This window comes from Bacillus rossius, chromosome 14 (genome assembly GCF_032445375.1).
Source record: "Bacillus rossius redtenbacheri isolate Brsri chromosome 14, Brsri_v3, whole genome shotgun sequence".
NCBI classification, from domain to species: Eukaryota; Metazoa; Arthropoda; class Insecta; order Phasmatodea; family Bacillidae; genus Bacillus; species Bacillus rossius.
Window position 1 is genome coordinate 35,569,463 of NC_086341.1, and position 23,153 is coordinate 35,592,615.

A 23,153-nucleotide genomic window follows, 5' to 3' on the forward strand; every position below is an offset into this window, starting at 1 on the left:
ATAAATAAAATTAATATGTTAAATATTTCTGTGTTTGAAAAATATACATATTTATGTTGTAATGTGAAAATAAGTTACCTACTAATTACATTTGCAAAATTAAAAAAATAAACCTTTCCAGGTGTTTTTTTTTTTTTTTTTTTTTTTTTTTTTTTTTTTTTTTTTTTTACATAAATTATAGGGATGGAGCGACCGAATCCAATATCCGCCGAATCCGCCGAATCCTAGGGATTCGAAGATTCGGCGGGTCTGATATAGGATTCGTCAAAGGATTCGGTTTTTTACTATTTACGGGAAAAAAATACAGTAAAACTCGCTTGCGAGGTTCCGCATGGTAGGTTTTTCCGTATAAAGCGTTTAAATTGGCCGAGGTCTCATCATTTACGCCATTAAATGTGTGATATAAAGTCCGTTCAAATTTTTTCTGAAACTTTCTGTCTCAAATAATTGCGCACGTAATATGAAGAAAAGACAAATGAACAACAACATACAAAGATATATGGATGATGTACCATAACTACAGTACAAACCCAATAGTTATTTTAAGATAATTACCATAATAAGAACTAAAGATTCTTTGTAGAATACCGTAATTACTACAGAAGCATGATAGCTACCATATTTGCACTATAGTTACCGTAACAACCGAAATTTTTTTTACCGCGATAGTAATGTATTATTTATTTATGACATATTAAATTAAAGAACATTGTTGAAAAAAAAAAGGGATGTTAAACTTTGATACGTACGGTTGGCACATGTTGCTAAGAAATAATGCGATGTGAAAGAATGCAGTACTACTACGAAAAGTGAAAATGGTACTCGTGGATTTTTAGGTTATAGCAGTCTCTTTCGTTTTTCAGTAATATCGGCCGAAAATTAACAAGCGTACTGTATCGGAAGTCGGCAGAAATGTTGATTCAAGTAAATATTGGCAAAATCGGCTTCTTCAATACAGCTCTACATTTAATGACATGAGTAAAATGGTCGATGGAACGTAACTATAAATAAAAAAAAAAAAATAAACATATTTCAGACTTCAGGATATTGAAAAAGACTTTAATTTCCATGTAGGTTTATGTGTGTATGTTTTTTTTGCAAGTGTAAATTGAATGAAGTAAAACTCTTTATTTTTATTACTTTCAATTGATTAAACTTTAATGACCAGTTACAGATATTTATGACACTAATTTTGAGGTTAAGCAATTTTACTAAAGCCTTCCAGCCAAGCAGGTTGCCAGCGAGAGACACTTCTCTTCTGCTGGAAACACTATCTCCAATCGTAGAGCTAATTTAACTCCTGAACGTGCAGAACAAATTATTGTGAGGAAAAGTGGAGATGTTGAAACAATGTGAATGCACTTTTCAAACAACGTGATTTTTGGTGCTAAGTTTGTTGAAGCTCAGTAAGGACTCCAGAAAAATTGACAAGGATGAAATTTTCCCAAAGATATGTTACATTTACACAAACATATACTTGGTTATGTTAGTTGGATGATATGTCACTAATGAACCAATGGAAACAGGTAAGATTCAATGGAAAAAAATGTTATTTTTTTCTAGCAGTCCAAAATGTAAACCCACACTGTAAATAGTTACCCAAAATTAATAAGACCACCTTATTTTAATACTTTATTCAAACAATATACTAAGTTTAAGATAAAAATAATTTCCCAAAAGTGTAACTGTACCACAAAAGCTCGAGCTCGGCTCGAAGTAAAATTCTTAGGCTCGCAGACCTCTAGCTTATTTATAGAAAAAATCCTAATCGCTAATCTGTACTAAAACTGAAATTTCTCAAGAAAAATTTTTTGTCTTTATATACACTTAGGCTATACCAGAAATGTACCAAACTACATGTGATAAAGTCAAGGGACTTTTAGTGCAAGTAGAATACATCTCACTTACATTAGATATGTGGACATCATCTGTTAAAAGATTCGGGTTTGGGTTCGAGATTCTGCAATTCCAGTCGAGGATTTGAGTTAGGATTCGGATTCGAGGAAATCAGGATTCGCCCCATCCCTAATAAATTACGGTACAAACTTCCTGCTAAATAAATTACTTTCATTGAATTTCATTATTTCAATCACATTTTGGTGCTTGGTGGTGAATTAACTTAAGTTTTGATGTTATATGGGGGATTGACATGATTTTGGTGTTATTAAAGTGTAGGCAGTTTTTTTTTTTTTTTTTTTTTAACATTTTAAAATCATTGGTAACATTCTATAAAAGTCGTGAACAAATCACCCTATATTTTCTTAAAGATTCCAAAAGAAACGCTATAAAATTTTTACTTTTTCTACATAGCTAAATTGTTTTGAATGCATTTAGCATTTTTTTAGAAAACTTTTGATAAGAATGTTGTGTCCATGAGCCGGTCATTGGCCTGGCGCAGGTAGGCAGGTTCTGCGATGTGCCACTAGTAAAATCTCCCATGAAATAACATACCCATTTTGTCCCATAAGCTGAGCATTTAACATATTTATTTCTCACTTTGCGCTATGGTTTTTGTTTAATTAAACTTGTTTTAAACAAAAGCTTTAGATAATATTTGTATTTAGAAGATTTATGTTAACTCTGAACAGATTTGATACTGTATTTACTTAGGTAGTTATGAAGTTTGTTCTCATTTCAACCCCTATTTTTGTTACCCCTTTCAACAAGGGTTGCGTCATATCAATAGTTTCAGACAATTTTTTTTACTGAATACAGTAGAATCCCGCCGATGCGACCCCCCTCTGATGCGTCCATTCCGTTTATACGACCGTTTTTTGAGAAACCGTGAAAAATATGAGCAGATAAAGTCGAAAATTTAAGTAAAATCGGCTGAAAAACAAGTCTGTTACACTTTGTTGGGCGCTGTGTGTTCACGTTTATCTTGGCGAGCGCTGTACTGTAAGCAGGCAGGCATACAAAAGACGGCTAAAAATAGATACCACCCCTCTAGACTGTCCATGATACCCAATACCGGTAAACTGCGCGCATCACCTGATAGCATCTACTAGCGCGTCTATTGCCGTCCCGGTCCCGGTCCCGTTTGACGATTGTGAATCGTTTTTCAATTTACACGGACTCGTGGATTCGTGAAAATGAGTATAAAGCGAGCCAGTTTGTCGCTAATGAAAAATTATGAGATTATCCAGCAAGTGGATAAGAAAACAATTTCCAAGACGAAGATAGCACAGAAATATGGCATTCCGAAGTCTACTCTCTTCACGATTCTTAAAAAGAGAGAAGAAATTATAAATGCAGTACGGAAGGAAGGCAGCAATTTGCAATTATAAATTTGAGGGGCGCGACGTATTAGGTGCTTCAAGTGTGCGTGAGAGATAAGATAAAGAAGGTGAAGAGGGCGAGACCTGCCAGCCAATATATTTGTGGGAGGGGAGACAGATAAAAGAGAGCGAGCCCTGCAGTCAGCGGAAGTGGTCAAGGTCGACATTTACCGTCACACTCTCGCTAGCTAAGGATGCTGCTGGTCGCCAGCCTCACACACACACACACACGCGCACATGCGCACACACGCACATACGCACGCACGCGCCGCCAGACGGTGGCGACTGGCGAGTAGATGCGTGCGCAGCCAGCAGTTCCGCTCTCCTTCCCCTCACCTTTGAATATATATACTGTATAGAAGTCGCGAGTGGATAGGATTTACTCTACGTTTTTCAGAAGCGTATGATGAGCAGCTTGGGAACTTCACCGCTGCAGTGCGCTGCCGTAACGCCCTGTATCGTCTTAGTTGTTATTTGCACGTTAGAGCGCAGCACTGTCGCCTGCTGTCATTCCCCGCACCCCCCATCAATCATTCACTGCAGCTCAATGTCGTTGTACGGGAGGGGGAAGGGTTGTTTAAAGAATTCGACACTTGTCCGCTAGGGACCACCACAAGTCGATGCCCTAGAGATGGTGGCGATTGCGGCGGTGAATTAACCAACTACCTCAAAACCGTATTAGAAATTTTAACCTGGGCTGGCGACTTCTATACAGTATATATTCAAAGCCCTCACTTACCCGTCCACACGTGTTTTTTTCTTCTTTTTTTTACGCTGTGAAGGGATGTGGAAAAGATAATTGCTTGAGCTGTCAAAATAAACATCGCTGACGGCAAGGACGGGAGCGCATCCTGTCGGTCTGTCGCTGTTATTATCAACTCCAAAAACATGTCACAGCATTTCAGGATAGCATTGTTCTTATATCTTTCGTTTATAGCCAAATGTTTTCTACCTGATCCAACTAAGTTCCTTCGCCACGTTTTGAACGAAAATAACAACCAGCCGGCTAGCATAGCCGAACTCGCGTGACGCAAATTCACATTATAATTGGGGGGAGGGAGGGGGGGTAAAATTGGCCAGAATTCTCTATTGCGACCATTCCGTTTATAAGTCCGTTTTTCCGGAAACCGTGAGGGGTCGCATCAGCGGTAATTGTTTCCACAAGAGAAAGTGATTACAGTAGAACCCTCTTTTAATGTTTTTCAAGAGGGCGTAAGGAAAAAAAAATATTATAAGCAGCAAAACATTATTAGCAGAAGATATCAATTTAGCATTTGTCAGTGTTTGAACTTTTTACCAGTAAACTCATCAAGCTATATAAACCAATTAAAATTTAAAACCACTGAAGGATACACTCGATGCTCAAATTTGCTTAACCAAGCCAACAATTTTTCAATTTCATTGTGCATCCAGCTTCTATTTTTTTTTTTTTTTTTGTCTTTAAAGACACACTGCTATATTTCTGTAAAAGATTCACGTTTCGTGACGATGACGACGAACTTGATTGTACTCTTTATCAGAAATAGAAAATGTTTTATTCTTGTCATTGCGGAATAATTCACTAACAAAATTATTGTGGGATTACGTTCGTTCATCTGAAAACTCCGTAGAATGTCAAGGAATGTAATGTTTGTAAATTTTTTTTTCTTTAAGCCGAGTGAGCCAACAAACATTAACTGTGAACGTTATGTACGTACCTTCGATATATTGAACACACAGTGTTAGCCAGCACTAACATGTAGCACTTGTGTTCTGGTACACTTACAATTTTTTTTCCATATAATCCTAACTGAACAATCTACATCAATCTCCGGTATAGCAGTGATTGTAAACAAAAATGCACGTAAAGTACATATAAAGTAGGTAAACCTTTTAACATGTTTAACTTCACAGATGAGATATGTGTTGGAATAGTTAGGTTTTTAAAAACTTTATTTTTTGTTCACTGAAATTTGTAAAGGAAACATTATAAGAAGGAACTAAACTATTCGTGGAACGTTACATGCAGGAAGTAAATACATTGTCCTTATGGGGGAAATGCTGCAACTTCAAAAATATGGCACTATAACAGGGTTCTGCTGTAGTGGTATTCTGCACGGATGATGTTTGTTCAGCTGAACGAGGAAGACCCGTGCTACGAGTTCCGGAGGGCTCGCGTCAACAGCCTGCGGACGCACCTCTACTTCCTGGACTATGACTACGAGCCGTCTGCGGACGGCAACGACGTCACGCTCGTCGCTCAGCTGTCCATGGACCGCCTGCAGATGGTGGAGCCACTCAGCAAGCACTGGGAAGGTACAGTCCGCAAGCGGGATGGATGTTCGCGTCATCTCGAGAGGCATCTTCCAGAACCTCGACACATTAACACATGCTGTAACCATTTGAGAATTTAATCCCAAATATTTATATTCTGGTTCGAAATGTGGATAGGGTAAGCCTGCGTAAATAATGGAGAATTAAAATTGAATAATTTATTTTTATTATTTGATTCTATTTTAAATCTGAATTAAAAATATTCAGTATCTACCCTAAAATAATACTGGAAATATTTTTTACCAAAAATGCTGATCTTAAAGTGGGGGTCGCATTTTAATCACAATCTTGTATCTTATCATTTGGGAAAAGTTTACTGTTTTTTATCGCATAATCGTTGCATATTTTATACTAAAATCAAGTTTGAAAAGTAGGGGTGTGAATTTTATGCAGAAAAAAGCATTTCTTGTTATTTTAGAGTTATTCATAAAAACAGAACCTAATCATGGAAAGAGCTTTTTTTAAAAAAAAGTAGTAGAGTATACAAAAACACATCAAACAGTTTTTTTTTATTAAGTCATTCAACTAGCTCATTTTATTGTACTTTAAATACAAAAACATACAACCATGACCCAGGCTGGGTCTCTATCTGTTCTAAAGATGAGGTATTTATCATCAAAGTAATGCGAGTTAATGCTATTATTATTAAACCAAGTTTCAGTAAGACAAATTATATCGAAATCATTAGCTGCTAAGTTATTGTAAAACTAAATTGATTTTGATCTTAGACCTCTTTCATATTTTGATAATAAATGTCACACATGCATGCACACGGACTAGCCAGAAGTCTATCTACACTGGTACACCGCGGCGACGCAGACGATCATATAAAGATAATAATGTTTAAAAACGTCTTTAATAGAAAATTTACGCGTCGGGCAACTTCGTATTTCCGTTAATTAAATAAGTAAGTGGTAATTTCCGAATAAATATTATATTTCTACTTTAAAATACATCGTTTTGTACGGAAAAGATACCTGCACAAAGCGCTCGGCATCTAATAACGGAACCAAAAACATCATTCGACGTTTAACCGAGAAGTTTTTTCATCCCAATTTTGACAGGCAAAAATTTAGGTGCGATGATTACGTGCATGCGACGATTATGCGATGAAGGAGGGTAAATCAGAAGGCAAGCACAAAACAGCTAGAGGTAATACAAACAACATAAATTTTAAAGGTACCTGTTTGATTGATGAGATCCTAAGGAATAATGACCATGTAATATATTGACAAAATAAAATAAGTTGGCTACTTAAAATATGTATATAAAAAAAAGTTATGTTGGAGGGAAATATACAATTACCGTCCCGTTCAAAAATTGCAAGAATATATTATGGTCATTAAAATAATAGGGTGCTAAATGTTATTCTAATATAGTTACCTATGATTTGAAACTGTATATGTACCAGCATTCTGTGTTTTAAACCTCCTGCCACCAGGAACCAGTGTTTGTGTGCGTGTGTTTGGACATCTTGCAAGAGACATGCTAGAGCCTATGCAGCATACCCCTATTTTTATATAAAGCAATTAGGGATGTGTGAATCCTTGATTTTCGGTTTGGTACGAATCCGATTTGAATCCGTGGCAATATTTTAAATATGAATCTGATTCCGAATATGAAGCACAGTATAATTAAAAATAACTGATTAATTTAAAAATAATGTGTGTTCTCTTTTTTCTAACTGTAACTACTGGCAATTATTTATTACACTGAGATTGAAATGTTTATAATTATGTAAACTTAATTAATAATAAACACTTTAAAATATGAAAACCAAAACATATTCGATTCTCCAACTCAATCGTAATAAACTGCACGCCACAGGTAAATCTCAGTTTTATAAACGTTTCAGCAAACAAAACCATTTTTTCTCCAATAAATAGCCAAGACTTTTTTCTTGTAGGTATGTACATAATTGTTTTTAGTTTATAGTTTGCTATACGACAAAATTGGTAATTATAATTTAAGCTCTCGAAATCTCGAAATTCTTTTAATGTCAGTGTGTTAATTATTTAATTTACATATCTTTCTTTGATACATAATATTATATATACTTACGTAATAGTACCTTATTTTAGTTTTCACTGCTAGTATTTTTGAGCCGTATTAAATTAATTTATAACTTTTGTGAATATTCGTAATGCTGTTCGAATCCATGTACGTACAACAATTCCGGGTTCAGGTAATTGTGGATTCGAACCGCACCCGAAAATATTGGGTACTCGCACATCCCTAAAAGCAATAAATTGCTTTGTCTTGTATCATTGTCCAGTCCCGCAAATGCAATCATGTTTTCAGGTAGCCTGTAAGGACGGAGCAGCACCATGCACCACCTATGGAAAGCACCCTCGTGGGCTGTTGCATTTCGAACCTAAATAACATTATTAATCAGCCATAAATATTAACACATTATTGTTAAGAGTTAAAAGTATTTGGTTTTGTTCCATATTCTTTTATAATAAGTAACAGTTGTCTAACGGTAATGCTGAGGCTTCCGGCCGCCATGACACCCCGACCACTGGCAGTCATTTCCATTCGTCGCTGGGAGTAGAACGTGCCATCACACCTCGAGGACTTCAACTTTTTGCTGCAACTGATCTGTTAACATTCGTCGTTGTAATACACTTCCTGAACCTTTTTCTTAAATTCTCGAGGCCTGCTCCGGGTGGTTGACTGATTTAATTCATAATTTAAGTTCGTAGCTAGACATTTAAAAATGTAACGACGAGACTAACTCCTAAGCCAAGTTACAGGGTGCCCTGGTCCGCCGTAAACCAATTTCGTTGTCGTTGGCACTTTAACAGTTTTAGTGTTTGAGAGGTCTACATGAGTTCCACATGTAGCGAGCTGTTGGAATAGAAACCATCCTAACTGCAATCGTGAGTGATCTATAGTATAACCACATGTTCCGTGCTGTACGAGTCTCAAGGCGTATGGGACACACTGACGTATGTGAGAGCCCGCCGACGACCATCTATCGGCAAGGTCCTTGTCACTGAGAGTGAACTAGCAGGATAGATTGCAAACGAAAGTAGGGGAATTGGGCATAGCACACACACACGGGCCTAGTCACAACCCAGAGAGAGAGTTGTTAGTCAGGTCCACGTTCCCCAATCTTGTGATGGTGCTGATATTTACGATTAATTTATCATCCCGATGAAATCTGTGAATTCCTCGCAACGACAATATAAATGGTAGAAATCTTTTTCAGCATAATCAATGCTACAAAAAATTTTGTATTTCAATTTAAAGTTTACAATATCAAGTTTATTTTTGCAATTTTTCAGTAATAGTGAATTTAAAAATTTTTGTTTCTGACTTATTTCTTTAGGTTTTTTTTTTTTATTTACTGTATTTGAGTTTATATCAGGTGAAATGATCTATTAGAATCTGTAATAGTTCTTGCACCCATGTTACAGGTCCGATGAGCTTGACTCTGTACATGTCTGATGCAGAAGCACAACAATTCCTCAGCTACGCTCTGAGCTCGGAAGTTCTCAGCACAAGGAAAAATATTGGTTACCACATTGTTTACAAGGAAGGGGTGAGTAAAAAAATATAATGTATAGTATATTATGTTATGTAGTTTCATGTATTACATAGTACATATTTAATACTCTGCCTGTACAAATTCATTCGTGTTGAATTTGCTGTGGCTATATTTAAGCTGAAAATTATTACTTTTCCAGTCGCAATCAGGACAAGGTTTTTTTTCTTTTTACATTCAATTTCAGTTTTGTGTAAACATTTTAAGTGTTAGGGGCTCTCATATTCTGACATTAAATGCAGCTTAACGTAATTTCTGACACCACCAGTGGTTATACTGGTCTAACCTGTGATGAGGAAGAGGTATTCTGGGTAGGGATGGACGGGGAAGAGATGGGGAGAGAAGGGTCCTGGATACGTGATCTTCGCACTTGTCGTCTGCCTGTAAGATTTCTCAGAAGTTAGTCACGGTATCTTTCAATGACTACACCAACAGGTATCTCGGACAACCTTGCTATGTATTGGTCGTCTCTTTATTCTTAGCCCTGAACATGAAGTCTGGTTGCTGTGTTTTGAATTTTTTTCTGTTGCTGTCGTCAAGTTTAAATTTCACCTTTTGGTACTGTCTTACGTTTACTATAGGTACTATTAATATGAAATGTTGAAAGCACAATTACATTAAACATTTCTTTGTAATGTTTATCTGTTGGCATTTAGCGATGCCAGTATCATAGTTATGGACTGCCTTTATTTGCTTAGCTATAATTAATTTTTTAAATTCTAAAATATTTTTTTAACATAATTTTTTATAGTTTAACTAAAAGCTTAAAACTAAAGATTTATGGATTGAATTTTCATTTTAATATATAAAACTAGGAAATTCAGTTAGGTAAGTGTGTTGTATTTTGTGTGTATTGACTTTCATTTCAGTTTTATAGCTGTTCACCATATACGTAATCTTGTTTCTACTTACTACATAGTTATTATTACATACAGTACAGTTGCGATAATCCGAGCCTCGGTAATCCAAGATTCTGTGCAATCCGAGATGTAAAAAAAAAGCTTGATAGTTCCATGTCACCCAAACAAACGGTATACGATAATCTAGAGCTGGCTCTTGATGGGTTGACAACACTATGTTCAAGGTAACATAGGCAACGGCAGTCTGTCTGCTTTTATTGTGACAGTTTGGCGCTCATTTGTGTTGTTGAGTACAGTAGGCCTACTCTAATTTGAAACTTGATTTTCTTGTTCGTTCATGAGTTATCTTTTTGCAAAAATGTAAGGAAAGGCCAAGAGAAAGTTTGTTTCTATTAAAGAGACACTAGAAGCATTAAAAAAGATTGCAGGTTTTCACGGCCATTTATGCATTTTCTTGGCTTTTCTTACCTGACACGGCCTACACCCAGAAGCCAAGAAAATACTAGAAGCATTATTGAAGTTAATTGAGTAAGGTGAACCACTAAAGAAGGTTGTAGCCTACTACGGTGTAGGCGAAATAACAGTAGGAGATTGGTGCTGATACAGTTAAGCAAAATGAAAAAGTTTTCTTCTGTTAAGTGTGTTAACATTTTGTCATCCAACAGAAAATCAATGAAAAAATCTGTTTATCCACCAAACATCACTATCCTGATACAGCCGATGGACCAAGGTGTATTATAAATAGAAACCATGGCAAAAAATTAGGGATGGGAAAACCGATTCCCAATTTCATCGATACCTACCGATTCTACTTAAATAATCGATAATTGAGAATCGATGATAAAAGTCGATTCCCGCATGTAGCAAAAAAAATCATTTCACAACATTGCAAATCTGTCAGATACAATTATTTAACGACTCTTTGAGTGGGGTTATGACTGACTAGACGCATATATAACAGTCATATTTCCCCAAATAAACAATATCTTAAACTTGGGTCGATGTTATACACAAGTCAAAGTACAAAAATGATTTATAAAATAATTATCACTGCGCATTAGTAGGGGCCTTTTCTTTTCGCGATCGTGATTAAACGAGGATAAACGCGAAATCACCGTAAAATACAGCTTTTACCCGAAATCGCCACAACACAGCGTTTTCCCACGAAATTTAGTATTAAAACGCGAAATCGCAAAATTTTTACGGGAAATTTAAATACTGGGTAAAAGACTTGTCTCGTCACTGGTAAACAAACACCGCAACATGGCCGCCACTGAACTTTAATCATAAATGCACTAAAGCAAACAAAAGCTTACACACGCTCACGTTATAATGTTAAACCCAAAAATATACTGTAAAAATATGCAAAACTACAGCGTTTATTTTCCTTTCCGGCATAATGTTTGGATAGATAAGACAAACAGGCGAAGTTTTAAAGCCTACGCACACCGCTCGGGGCACTGACGTCAGCTTGGAACAGCGACACCAAATAAATACAAAAGCAAGCAGATGATTGGGCGAACGGTGTTTGGAACAGCCTTATGTGAGTGGCCATACCACGTCAGCCGGGGGCGCTGGCATATAGTTGGAACAGCGTCGTAGTATCAAGCAGATAATTATCGGGCGAACCATGCTACTTCGTCACCCAGCCGTACGGGGCAGCACAAGCATTTTGAATCGCGCCAAAAAGCGGAAAAATGTAAACAAACATTCATTTTCGAATGGTGTGACGATGATGATTAGTTGGTCAGTGTTTTATAGATTTTGTTGGGTCGTTACCACAACGCCGAAATAACGAGTGAATTTGTGTTTCTTAAATGTAACTTAACGCCGAAATACCACAATCAAGTACAACACTTTCATTTGCAAGTTCTCTAGTTGTTGCTTAATTTTGTTACTGTTTCATTTCACAAATTTTTTAGTTAATTTTTACCCTTCTTTAAGTTAGGCAAGTTGTATGAACGAAAATAATTTATACTGCTCAAGGATCGCTTAAAAAATTTTTTTATAGTTTATTCCGTATTACAAAACAAATTTTAGATTAGTTTGACCCCTTTGACATAGGAGCCATTAACTTCTAATGAAGTAAACATTTATATGACTTAATGTTAATAACTTAGTTGTGTACTCAAATTTGATAAATATGAATTTATGATGTATGCTACATCATATATGTATTGAAAGCTGAAAAAAAAAATGTTGCAATTAGAATTTGAATTATTTAATATTAAGTTAACTAGGTGAGTATTGAGTATCGAGAATCAAAAGATTTTTTAAGGAATCGATAATCGGGTATCGGTATCGAAAATTTTGGAATCGTCCCATCCCTACAAAAAATGTATCAGCATCGTCTGCTACAATCTATGCTGCAAGCAACAGAAGGTGAAGTGACAGTAAGCAATTATCTTAAGAAAACTACGATAAAATATGTTGTTTATTGGATAGCCAAATCTTTGGATGGAGTGAGGAATGAAACCGTGAACCAATCTTGGAACAAAATTTCAAAACCTAGAAGTGAACAAAACGACCCAAATGACAATTTGCCGTATTAGAACTAGTAAAAAATATCCTGGTTGTGAGAACACAGAAGTGGTTAAACAATGATGAGACTCAAACCCCCTTTTAAAACTGCTAGAGTCCCTGGACACAGCCCACTCTCAGCGTCGGGCACGCTATACTAACAAACGCAGTGGGCTCTTAGGGCATCACACACGCTCCCATGCAGTAGGTGTTATAAACATGGGCACAAAGAAGAGAGTAACACCATTTGAAGTACACGCCCTGGTTTATTGGGATCTACACACTCATACACATAAAGATTTAAACTGAGAAAAGCCCTGAAGGCACTAATCGGTTTATGGTGAGGTTGTGGTTCACACAGGTGGCTACACAAATAATTGCATAATCGTGGTTAAAAACTTGTATGGAGTGAAAATGCCATTAATTAAACAGCCCGCCAGCTGAGAGTAGCCTCGAGGATAAACGTAAAAGGTTTTAGATAATCAAATAACTCATGTGGAAACTACTTAATCAGTGAATGCAAGCGGTGAGGTCCCCAGGGTGCTAGCGTGTCTGCTCTCGGTCGGTGCTGATGTCAAAGGACTCGGGCTAGCGAATGCTCTGCACGGGCAACATGGAGTATTTCATGCCGAACCAAACTATTACGTTTTTATGATTGCGTGCGTGGGTTATTAAAAACTTGATACGCAAACGCTTGTACAAATATTGCGCTCTTTCTCACAGCTAGAATGATTAAAACATATAGTATTTTTAAAATTAATATTCAAACAAAGTCTAGCTTCGGCTGGACTCGGGTCTGCCTCGGGAATGTCCTTCACCGATCTGCTGTGACGCAAGCCCTTGGGGATAAAAATAAAAGTTTACAGTTTAATTATTAATAATATGATTAAGGGGACAGAGCACTGCAGCTATGGTGCCCTCTTGTGGGAGTATGTGGCATGCCATTCAAAACACGCCGCACACATACTATAGGGCCAGAGGGAAGACTAATATCGGGAGTAGTTGAGGTGTGAGGATGGGTTTAGGGTGTGACATATCTAACTGCGATGCCGGGTGATGTCAGTGTTGTGGATGTTAAATCTAATAAATCTAATACACCTATCCCTCACTTAGCACGTCTTCAGTTTGTGCGGATTCATTTAGCGTGATGTGAATTTTACTGCCCCAGTGTTGAATAGCACGTCTTTTAAATTTCAGTTAGCACGAAACATCGGCAGGCAAAAAAAAAAGTCGAGCACAACGCCACGAAGTCTGTTTCAACTTCTGTAAACAACAGATGTGCCGTGGCATACAGTTAGCCAAACAAGGGGGGAAGGGATGCGCACATAGGTCTGACTACGCTATCGGCTGTTGTTCAAACATCAGCTATGGCAAGTTAAATTGCGGCTACGGAATGTAAAGGACCAAATGTTTTTACGTCCATGTGTATGCCGCCGTGCCGTACCGTTGTCGCCTGACCACAAACCGGGCCGTGAACTCAGTCTAGCCAGTGGCAGGGAATTCACTGAAACAAAAGCAACGTCTGCCCATACAGCTTGTGCCGGAAATTAGGCATTTCGTCACCTTTTTTAATTTTTTCTATAATTTTAAAATTTTTTGGGGTTTCTTATTTTTTTAAATTTATCTGGTTGTTAATGGGGGTGATTTAATTTTGTTAGGACGGTGTACGCCACGGATTTAAACTTTGTGCCAGTGGACCGAAGCCCCTTCCCATGGGGCCAATCTGATATTTTGCTGTCTAATGTGGACATGGTCAGCCCGGTTGAAATTTCTCTCGCCTGCAGTCACGTCCCGAGTTTGTAATTTTAATTCCCTGCATGACCAAAACTTCATAGAGCAGCTTCTGGGCTGCAAGCTGCTACTTCTCAGAGAGCTGCTGAGAGTAGTAAGTCTTGTCACGAACGCGTATCCCATGGATGGTTGTTCCCAGCTTCGTTGCGCCTTTTGTTTCCCCCACCCTTCCCCCTTAGTTCTGAGAAATCCAGGAGCAGTGACCTGACATGAACTTAGCCAAGAGACCTAAAGAGACCTCCACGAAACCTAGGGGCAGAAAAAAGCAACTTCACCCATGGTGGCCAGCGAGCTGAGACTACGCTCGTGACACCTGGCGGCGAGTCAGTTCACCGCCTCCGTTAGTTCCCCTTTACACCGCCAGAGCGCAGCGCCACTACGCCTTATGGCCCTATGCTTCTTCCTCCCGACCTGTAGAAGTCGATTGTTCGTTGCCTTCGTTTCGGTCCGGTAGAGAGCGCGCATGTCGTGTTCTTGTCATGCCCGCCTCGGACTCCTTCGGAAATTTTCGGCTTAGAACCGAACCTTCCCCCCTCCTCCCTAGGGCTTTAGCGCCTGTTTTAATTAGAAGCCTTGTCCGCCCTCGGGGACTCAGTCCTCTGATCGCGGCTACTGACCACGTCTTCTCGACGTCCTCTGCGCTAGGAGGTTTTTCGTGGGAATTCCGAATTCGGGTGCAGAAGAGATGTAGTCAGTTGCTCTAAGGGATGTGATCCCATTTGTTCAGTAGTCGGTCAGTAGTAGTAATTAGTTCAAGTCATGTCTCTAATTTTGAAGTTTTAGTATTTTTTTATTTTTTTTCTAAATTTTCGGCTTCGTTCGCGCATCCGCGTCTTCTCGGTCCGCGGCATCCTGATGTCGGCGTGAGACACCTAGGGAGCTCCGAACTCTACACCCTGTTTGGTGAGTAATCCGGCCTTTTCCCCCACATTCCCGTTTGTTGGCCTTTTGCGCCGACAGTGTATGACTGTCTGGAAGCAGGTCTAATTCGTTTTGAATTTGGCTTGGTTTTCATACAGGGTCGAAGTGCTGGAGAGACAAATTGCTCCCAGCTCATGGTCCTGCACCTCCACTGCGGGTCACGTTAGAAGATATTTTTCCGCGACCCGACGTTATCTTTTGAAGACCCGGGTGGTAATGTAAAATCAACATCCCCCCCCCCCCCCCCCCCACTTTCTAGCTACGAACTACATTAATCGAATGAATAGCCTACCAGCGAACAGTGCTTTCCTCAAGAATATGTAGAATGAATAAAACTAATCATTGATGTAATAATTGGATGAATAAAATTTTGGTGTGATACTTATAAATTTTTGTTTATGTAATTGTTTGTTGTTAAAGTTGAGTATGTGTTGTTATACTAATATCGGGCCGGCCGGTTCTCGAAAAATTTAAGTATATAATTAATATCATTAATTGGGAAACTTATAAATGCCAAATCAAGTGGAAAACAGAATTCATTATTTACATTTTTAAATAAAACAGGGAACCTATAGAGCAAGCTACTTGTGTAGTGTTAATTTATTTACGATTTACCTTCTTCCCTTAAACAATCCAACAGCTCCCAAGTTGCTTGTGTCAGGGAGTTCCAAATTGTCTTGTTCTCCACCTCGTGCCACCTCTGGTCAATAACTTTATTTTTCTTATTATTCTTACCCAGCAAGTTTCCAAGGCTCTTTTTAATTAAATTAAAATAATTTAATTTTGAGGCACGAGGGGCGTTACAAGCTGCCAGTAACTGTACGTGCTTGATCACTCATAATGCATCGTGTTCAAGTATTTGAGACCAAAATAGAAGTATTACGGCATGCAGATTGTCATGAAGGCCACGCATATGTTGGTCGCACTTTAGTTTTAAGCAAGTCAACTGTGCGCACAATCCTACGAAATAAGGACTCTTACCAAAAGTTTATATATGTCCGATGCTATTGGTTGTAGGTACGAGCGGGAATATATTTGACATTAAATACCGGAACAGAAATGAACAGATGATTCACGTGGAAAAGGTTGTTAAATGAATGTTGCAATGAAAAAAATAATCATTGGCCTGACAGGATTGGTATGAACCAGGTGGTGATATGCGAAAAAGTACTTTAATTTTTGAAAAATTAAAATGCAATTATCCGGACAGTAATATCAATTTCACTGTTAGTAAAGGATGGATTGGAAAGGTACGCGACGGTCATGCCCGGGTGGGCAAGTCAGCCAGTCGACTGACGATAACTATCTCCTGTTACGCGGAGTTGTATGTGTCATACAAAGTGTGGTGGGAGGCATATAAAGGTAAATGGTGTGACATATTTATAGTTGAGTGTTATTCAACGCATTTATATTACTTAAAGTATATTTTCCTACACAATTTTGGAACACATTAAATAAATTAGCCTTGCTATTTATGGAAACTAATGCTTCAGAATACGCGATTTCGAATAACACGAGCGGAATGAATTAGTCGTGCTAAGTGAGGGATAGGTGTACATACATAACCAAGATGTGTAAATCTTTGAGTTTTTAGCTATTTATTGAACTGTAAAATAAATTAATGAATTAAATTTGTTGCTGCAAAGTTTTATTTCTTTATTTCAGAGTTTCTACCCTGTGAATTTTCTTCGTAACGTTGGCCTGCAGCAAGTTAACACTCCATATGTTTTCCTAACCGACATAGACTTCTTGCCAATGTTTGGACTTTACCCGTTTCTAAAAAAATCCATCCAAGTGCTTAATCTGGAGTCTGCTAAGAAGGTTAGTAGTAGCTGTAGTGAATTATGCCTTGTTTTTGTTCATTTCATACAGTATTTTATTGAAATGTATGTTTTACATTTACTTTTGTTTGAAATCATCATTTGTACAAAAATTGTTAATCTTTCTCTAGTTAGATTTCTCCTATTGCATCATTTAGATACCATACATGAAACCCTAATTACACTCCATTTTGAATTAAATTTCAAACATGTCTCTCGACACTTGTAAACACAAAATAAAATTGAATGCAGAAAGTGGGTTTGTATCTTAGGTGGTTTAATTTAAAAAGTTAACTCTCTCAAAAGTTTTCTAAGCTATATTAATATTTTTAATTTGAGGATAGGGCAATCTGCTATTACTAGGTAATTTTTTGGAAAGTAAAAAAAAAAGGAAACCAAAATACTTGCAGGCTGTGTTTTTATATATGTACGTATAAATAAAGGAAGCACATGTTTTGATGGGTTTTTTTTGTTGGATCACCATCTTTGGGCGACCAGAGTTAAGGGTGCCTTCTAGTTTGTCAGTTTCAATCAGTTTAGTGGGATTGTGGAACATTCTAGCCATGGAAACTAGGTAATATGTAAATGTCATGGTAGGTAATGTGTTTAATATAAGGGTGCAAGAAATTAGAATTATCTTAGTTTGAGAACTGAAGGCTGTATCAAGTTTTTACTATTTAGAAAGAACTAAGGGACTCTCTCACTTTTGTAATTCAAAGCAATTGCTTAATGATTGTTAAACCTTTTTTTGTGTAAGATTATGAATGAATTAAGGCTTTAAGGCTCAATCTCATACAACCAAGTAGTTTATTTAATTTTCTTGTCGTTGCTATTGAGTTCCTGTAAGTTTCTTCCGCTTGCATCTCATATTGGGTCACAAATGTTTTTACAAGATATTTATTTAATGTTATTTTTGACCTGTAAAAGTCACACAAGTAATCGTAATTATGAACACTTGTGTGATGTTTTACCATTACTAGATATAGATAATCTGTAGTAGGTAACTAGTGTTGAGATTATTTGAGCTGAAACATATTATGCAAGAGTGCTGTCGTGATAAATTCAGAAGTAAAGCCCTAAAATAATTTCTGTGAGTTCAGTTCCAAGACGAAAAAGGCTTCAACAGCATGCAAAAATATTTTGCTAGTTTCAAAATAATAGTTGTACGAGCAAACGAAAAGTCACGGGTGGATGCCTCGAAGATACACACCAAAATCTGCAGCGAAAAACTTACACATAGCTCGACATAATCTCTTTGCGATGAATCATACAAATTTTTGTCTAAATGTTTTAGAAATGCCTCCAAAATCATACATAATACTGGGGTGGAACTGTCTAGGGATAGAAGCCGTTAAGATCAGAAAGACTGCCAATTAAAAATTCCCAAATGCTGTCTCGCTGCTGCTGTAAGTTCATAGTTAATGTGTTCGTGCTATAGGGTGTTGTGCTGCAACCGCTAGGGCCACTCGTAGCTTGGTGACGCGCATGTAGCCGCGAAAAAGTAATGCCATGTACTTAGTGTCTTGGCAAGTATAGCACTGCCCATGAACATTCTGCACAGCAGTCGACAACAAAAGTATGTGTGAAGCAGCAAAATTTTCTAAAATGTTTTGCAGAAGTTTTGAATTCTTAAACCTAAATGTAGTGATGGGTCGAGACTCGAAAAATCAAGCGAGTCGAGTCGAGCCGGCGAAACTAAACTCGACTCGAAAACCGAGTTGATTAAGATTGTGTCCTCGAGTCTCGTCAAAGTTTAGTTTTCGGCTCGACCATAATGTTGCACAATTTCCAATCGTGAAGGTACTTATCCGAAACCATGCACTTTAAAATGAAATAAAACGTATTATTTAGGCCTACCTAGTGTAAAACCTCTGATCCAACACTGAAAACCTTGAAAACAAAGTCGGAAGATTATTTATTTTCGATCGTGTATAACCGCAAACAGTGCATCCCATCCTTCAATATGCACTTAATATTTCTAATTGCAACAAAATACCTTTATTTAACTATAATGGAATTAAAAAATGTTCCCTAGATTTAATCATGAACAAGATCACGTCAGTATTTGGGTAGCTTTGTAAGTAAATAATATTTACTACTAAAAACTAGTTAGCCGCCATTTTAACTCCGGGCCAATGGCCTACGTCACCATACAGCCAGGGAATGTTGCAACTTTGACAAATCGATATAGACAATAATTGATATCTCCAACCAGTTTTCCATGGCCGAACGGAAAATTGAGGCTGTTGAAGTTTATGTTTACACTTCAATGTAATGTTTACGTCGCCGGCGTCGTATTAATCATAAACGGTTTATTATTAGTGGAATGGATATGTTTGTACGGCCTGGGACGTCACACAGTGATGAACAGAAATCAAGAGCAGATATTTGGGAATTCTTTGAAAAAATTGATCATCAGACAGCTAGATGCAAGTGCTGCAAAAAAATTTACAAGACTCCGTCATCATCAACTTCAAGTCTGATTCGTCACTTGGATGTGCATTTTCACTTAAAGCGTCAGTATGAAGACAAAAAATCAAAATGTGTAGGGCAACCTTCAATAATTCAAAGTTTTGAGGCGAAAACAATGTTGTTGCACGACAGTTCACGCTCAAAAACAATTACATCAAAAATCGCACACATGCTTGCCTTTGACTATCAGCCCTTTTCAATTGTGAATGACCGTGGGTTTAGGGAATTAATAAATTTTCTTGAGCCTCGATACAGTATTCCAAGCAGGAAGCATTTCTCAAAGACGGTTGTGCCCAAACTCTACGCAGATACTCGGGGCAAAGTTGCAGAATCGTTGCAGTGTGAGATACAAACTGCTCAGTCTTTCTCATGGACATTGGACATGTGGACTTCTAGAGCACAAGTACCTTTCATTTCACTGACAGCTCACTACCTCAATGCAGAATTCTGTCTCCAAAACAGGACATTAGATTGTTCACACTTCCCAGGAGAGCACACTGGTGCTGCAATCTAAGAGAAGATCTGCCATTTAACAGCTGACTGGAAAATTAGTGCTCTTCTCATATCCGTACCAGTTTATGTTGTTAGTGACAATGCCAGAAACATTAAAGCTGCTCTTACTGGCAAACCTGTTGAGCATTTATTCTGTGTTGCTCATACCTTGCAGCTTGCAATTGATAATGCTGTTACACAAGTTGGCATGGGCAAGATTTTGAAGAAATGTCGCTCCATCGTTGGGCATTACAAGCAAAGTAGCAAGGCAAGTGAAAGACTCCATTCACTGCAATCTAAGTTGGGCTTACCTGAACACTCCCTCTGCCAAATGGTGGAGACGCGCTGGGACAGTGTTTACATAATGTTGGAGCGACTTCAGGAGCAGAAGGAGTCAATATCTGCAGATTTGCCAAACACTGTCAAAGATAGTCTTACAACACAGGAATGGCGACTAATTGAAGGCTACGTTACCATCTTGAAACCTCTTTTTCTGGCAACGAAAGAGCTCTGCCGAGAAGATTCCCCCACTATTTCCATTGTCCGACCTCTTCTGTTTAGCATAGAAGGATATTTAAAAAACTATTTGAGTTTACATTCTGGAGAATATGGAAGTGGAATTACACTGGCAAGGGAACTCTCCAAGTCACTGGCCACTCGTTTTCAGTGTATCAAAGAAGTACAAACCTATTTGCTAGCCTCTGTGCTTGACCCACGGTTCAAATGTGTTGTGTCTGAAAGTCATGAACAGCTGCTAGCAAAGAAACTGATAGTTGTGGAGGCCAAAAAAAAGGCAAAGCTGATGGACCCTCAAGGAAACTACAGAGTTCACAAACCATCTGCAAACATTTCTCCACAAGCATCTACATCTGCACATGACCTGTGGGGGTGTTTTGAAATAAAGTCAGTGGAAACAAAGCCTCGAATTGATCAGGTGGATGTGGTAGAAAATGAGGTAAGAATAAAAATTAATTCTTAGGAAAGACATCATAAGTTATTGCGAGTAAAGCACGGCACTTACTGTCAGGTCTTGTGTCTTATTTTTTAGGTTGAGACATTCCTACAAGAGTCCGTAATAAATAGGACAGACGATGCCCTGGCGTGGTGGAAAAACAATAAGACAAGGTTTCCACATGTAGCCCCTGTAGCCCAACATTATTTGGGAATACCTGCTACATCAGTAGCCAGCGAGCGGCTATTCTCAAAAGCAGGTCAAGTGGTGACCGTGAAGAGGCAAAACCTGTCTCCTAAGACAATTGAGAAATTGGTCTTCCTCCATGATAATTTGTAAAAACTTGTAGATAGCATGAACTAATGTGATTTTTGTACATTCATCTTGAACATTTTACTTTTATATTTGTAATGTTAAATTTATGTATCTTAAATTTAGTGGTCTTTTGAGAAATTAGAACAAATTCAAAGAAACTTTAATTTTACAGGTAAGCATTTTTTCATATTTAATTACATGTATTATATTGAGAAATATTTAACTTATATTTATTTCACTCATCATTCTGCCACTTGAACCTCGCTTAGTTTTACTCATCTCGACAAATTTCCATGAGTTCGGCTCGAGTTCGACTCGAAGACAAATTTCTATGAGTTTGACTCGAGCTCGACTCGAAGATAAATTTCTTTGTTTAACTCGAACTCGACTCGATGCTGAAATAGGGTGACTCGACCCATCACTACCTAAATGTTTAGTTCAATCAGACACTCGCCCATTAACCCGGGTCCTGGTCAGTATTAACTTCCCTCAACACTCTTACTTGAAAGTTCGCTGATGGCGGCCAGTGTAACACCCGTGGCCACAGGTTCCGCACAGTTGGTCAGCTCAAGGTGATTGTGAGGTAAAGTGTCGTAAATGTGTGTGCAGCACCAAGCCTGCTCAGCTGGAACTCTGTGTGTGTCGCACACGCTCGCAGTGGAGTAGCCATGAGCAGATGTACAGTTGGGTAGCATTTCCACGCATTTCAGTTCTTTCCTTTGAATTATTTCCTTACAATTCAAGCATTCAATCATTGAAATTCGATTCAATTAAAATACTCTTATTTCATTACAAATGGGTTATTATGATGTTTTTTCATGTGATTTTACTTCATTTTATTTATTCAATTACATTTGAATACAAATCATTTTATTTGTATTGCATCAAGTGATTTTTTTTGACACCGTGGCCAGGGAGAGCATGATAATCTCGGTAAATAAGTCCAACGAGCATGCCAAACACGATGTTATGATGGTTTGGAGAGATAATAGCCCGGAATGTAAACAACAATTTTAAATGCAAAAACAGCGAGCTACTAACTCAGATTTTAAATAAATAAAGGATATAAAAATTTAGGAAAATGTTCAGGCATAGGTCACGCCTCAGACAAACATTTAAAGAGTTGTATGCTTCAGCGCCGTAGCTAATATTTTGATTTATTGTATATTTTATTCTGTTTATTCTTGGATTTTTATATTTTAATTATAGGTTTTTGGTGATCGGTTTTCCCAGAGTGTTTAAAAATTTATTAGCATGAACATGTAAGAGATTTTCTCAATGTGTTCCATTTTATTTGTTATTTGTTATTCAAGGTACTTTTTGGTATTCGAACTCGAGATTATAATTTGAGAAATTTGGGATTCGACCCATCACTAATTTGAATCAACTTGATGTATTTTTGAGCACTCTCAGATCTGTAGTTCTCCAGTTAATCTCCCGTGTGGTGCCGCGCAGGCACTCATAATCCCGGCGTTCGAGACGCAGCGCTACCGGATCACGTTCCCCAAGACGAAGGCGGAGTTGCTCAACATGCTGGACATGGGGACGCTCTTCACGTTCCGCTACCACGTGTGGACCAAGGGCCACGCCGCCACCAACTTCCAGAAGTGGCGGACCGCCACCACGCCCTACAGGGTGAGTGAACTGGTCATCTGCGCTCCGTGTTGTAAAACACTCGTGTGTGTGCTAAAGAGTACTAGCATGCATCATATTCGCATGGAATTAAACCTAAATTTTCAACAGGAGTGCGAATAATATTATTTAACAGATTAATAAAATTGGGTTCAAACTAGAATTAATAACAAGAATAACAATCTGCTATAAACAAAACAGAAAACACCCTTTAAAATAATATTGAAATGTATATTG

The 23,153-nt window shown here is 37.9% G+C and overlaps 1 protein-coding gene across 2 annotated transcripts in view; it reads left to right on the forward strand.

Moving 5' to 3' along the window:
- Nucleotides 1-23,153, forward strand: part of LOC134538766 (xylosyl- and glucuronyltransferase LARGE1-like) — a 61,620-nt gene that overhangs the window by 30,691 nt on the left and 7,776 nt on the right. For both annotated transcript variants that reach the window (XM_063380251.1, XM_063380252.1), the window contains exons 9-12: nucleotides 5,393-5,573; nucleotides 9,014-9,138; nucleotides 16,899-17,054; nucleotides 22,740-22,919. In XM_063380251.1, coding sequence (XP_063236321.1) covers nucleotides 5,393-5,573; nucleotides 9,014-9,138; nucleotides 16,899-17,054; nucleotides 22,740-22,919 — 642 coding nt within the window. The remainder of the gene's footprint in view (nucleotides 1-5,392; nucleotides 5,574-9,013; nucleotides 9,139-16,898; nucleotides 17,055-22,739; nucleotides 22,920-23,153) is intronic.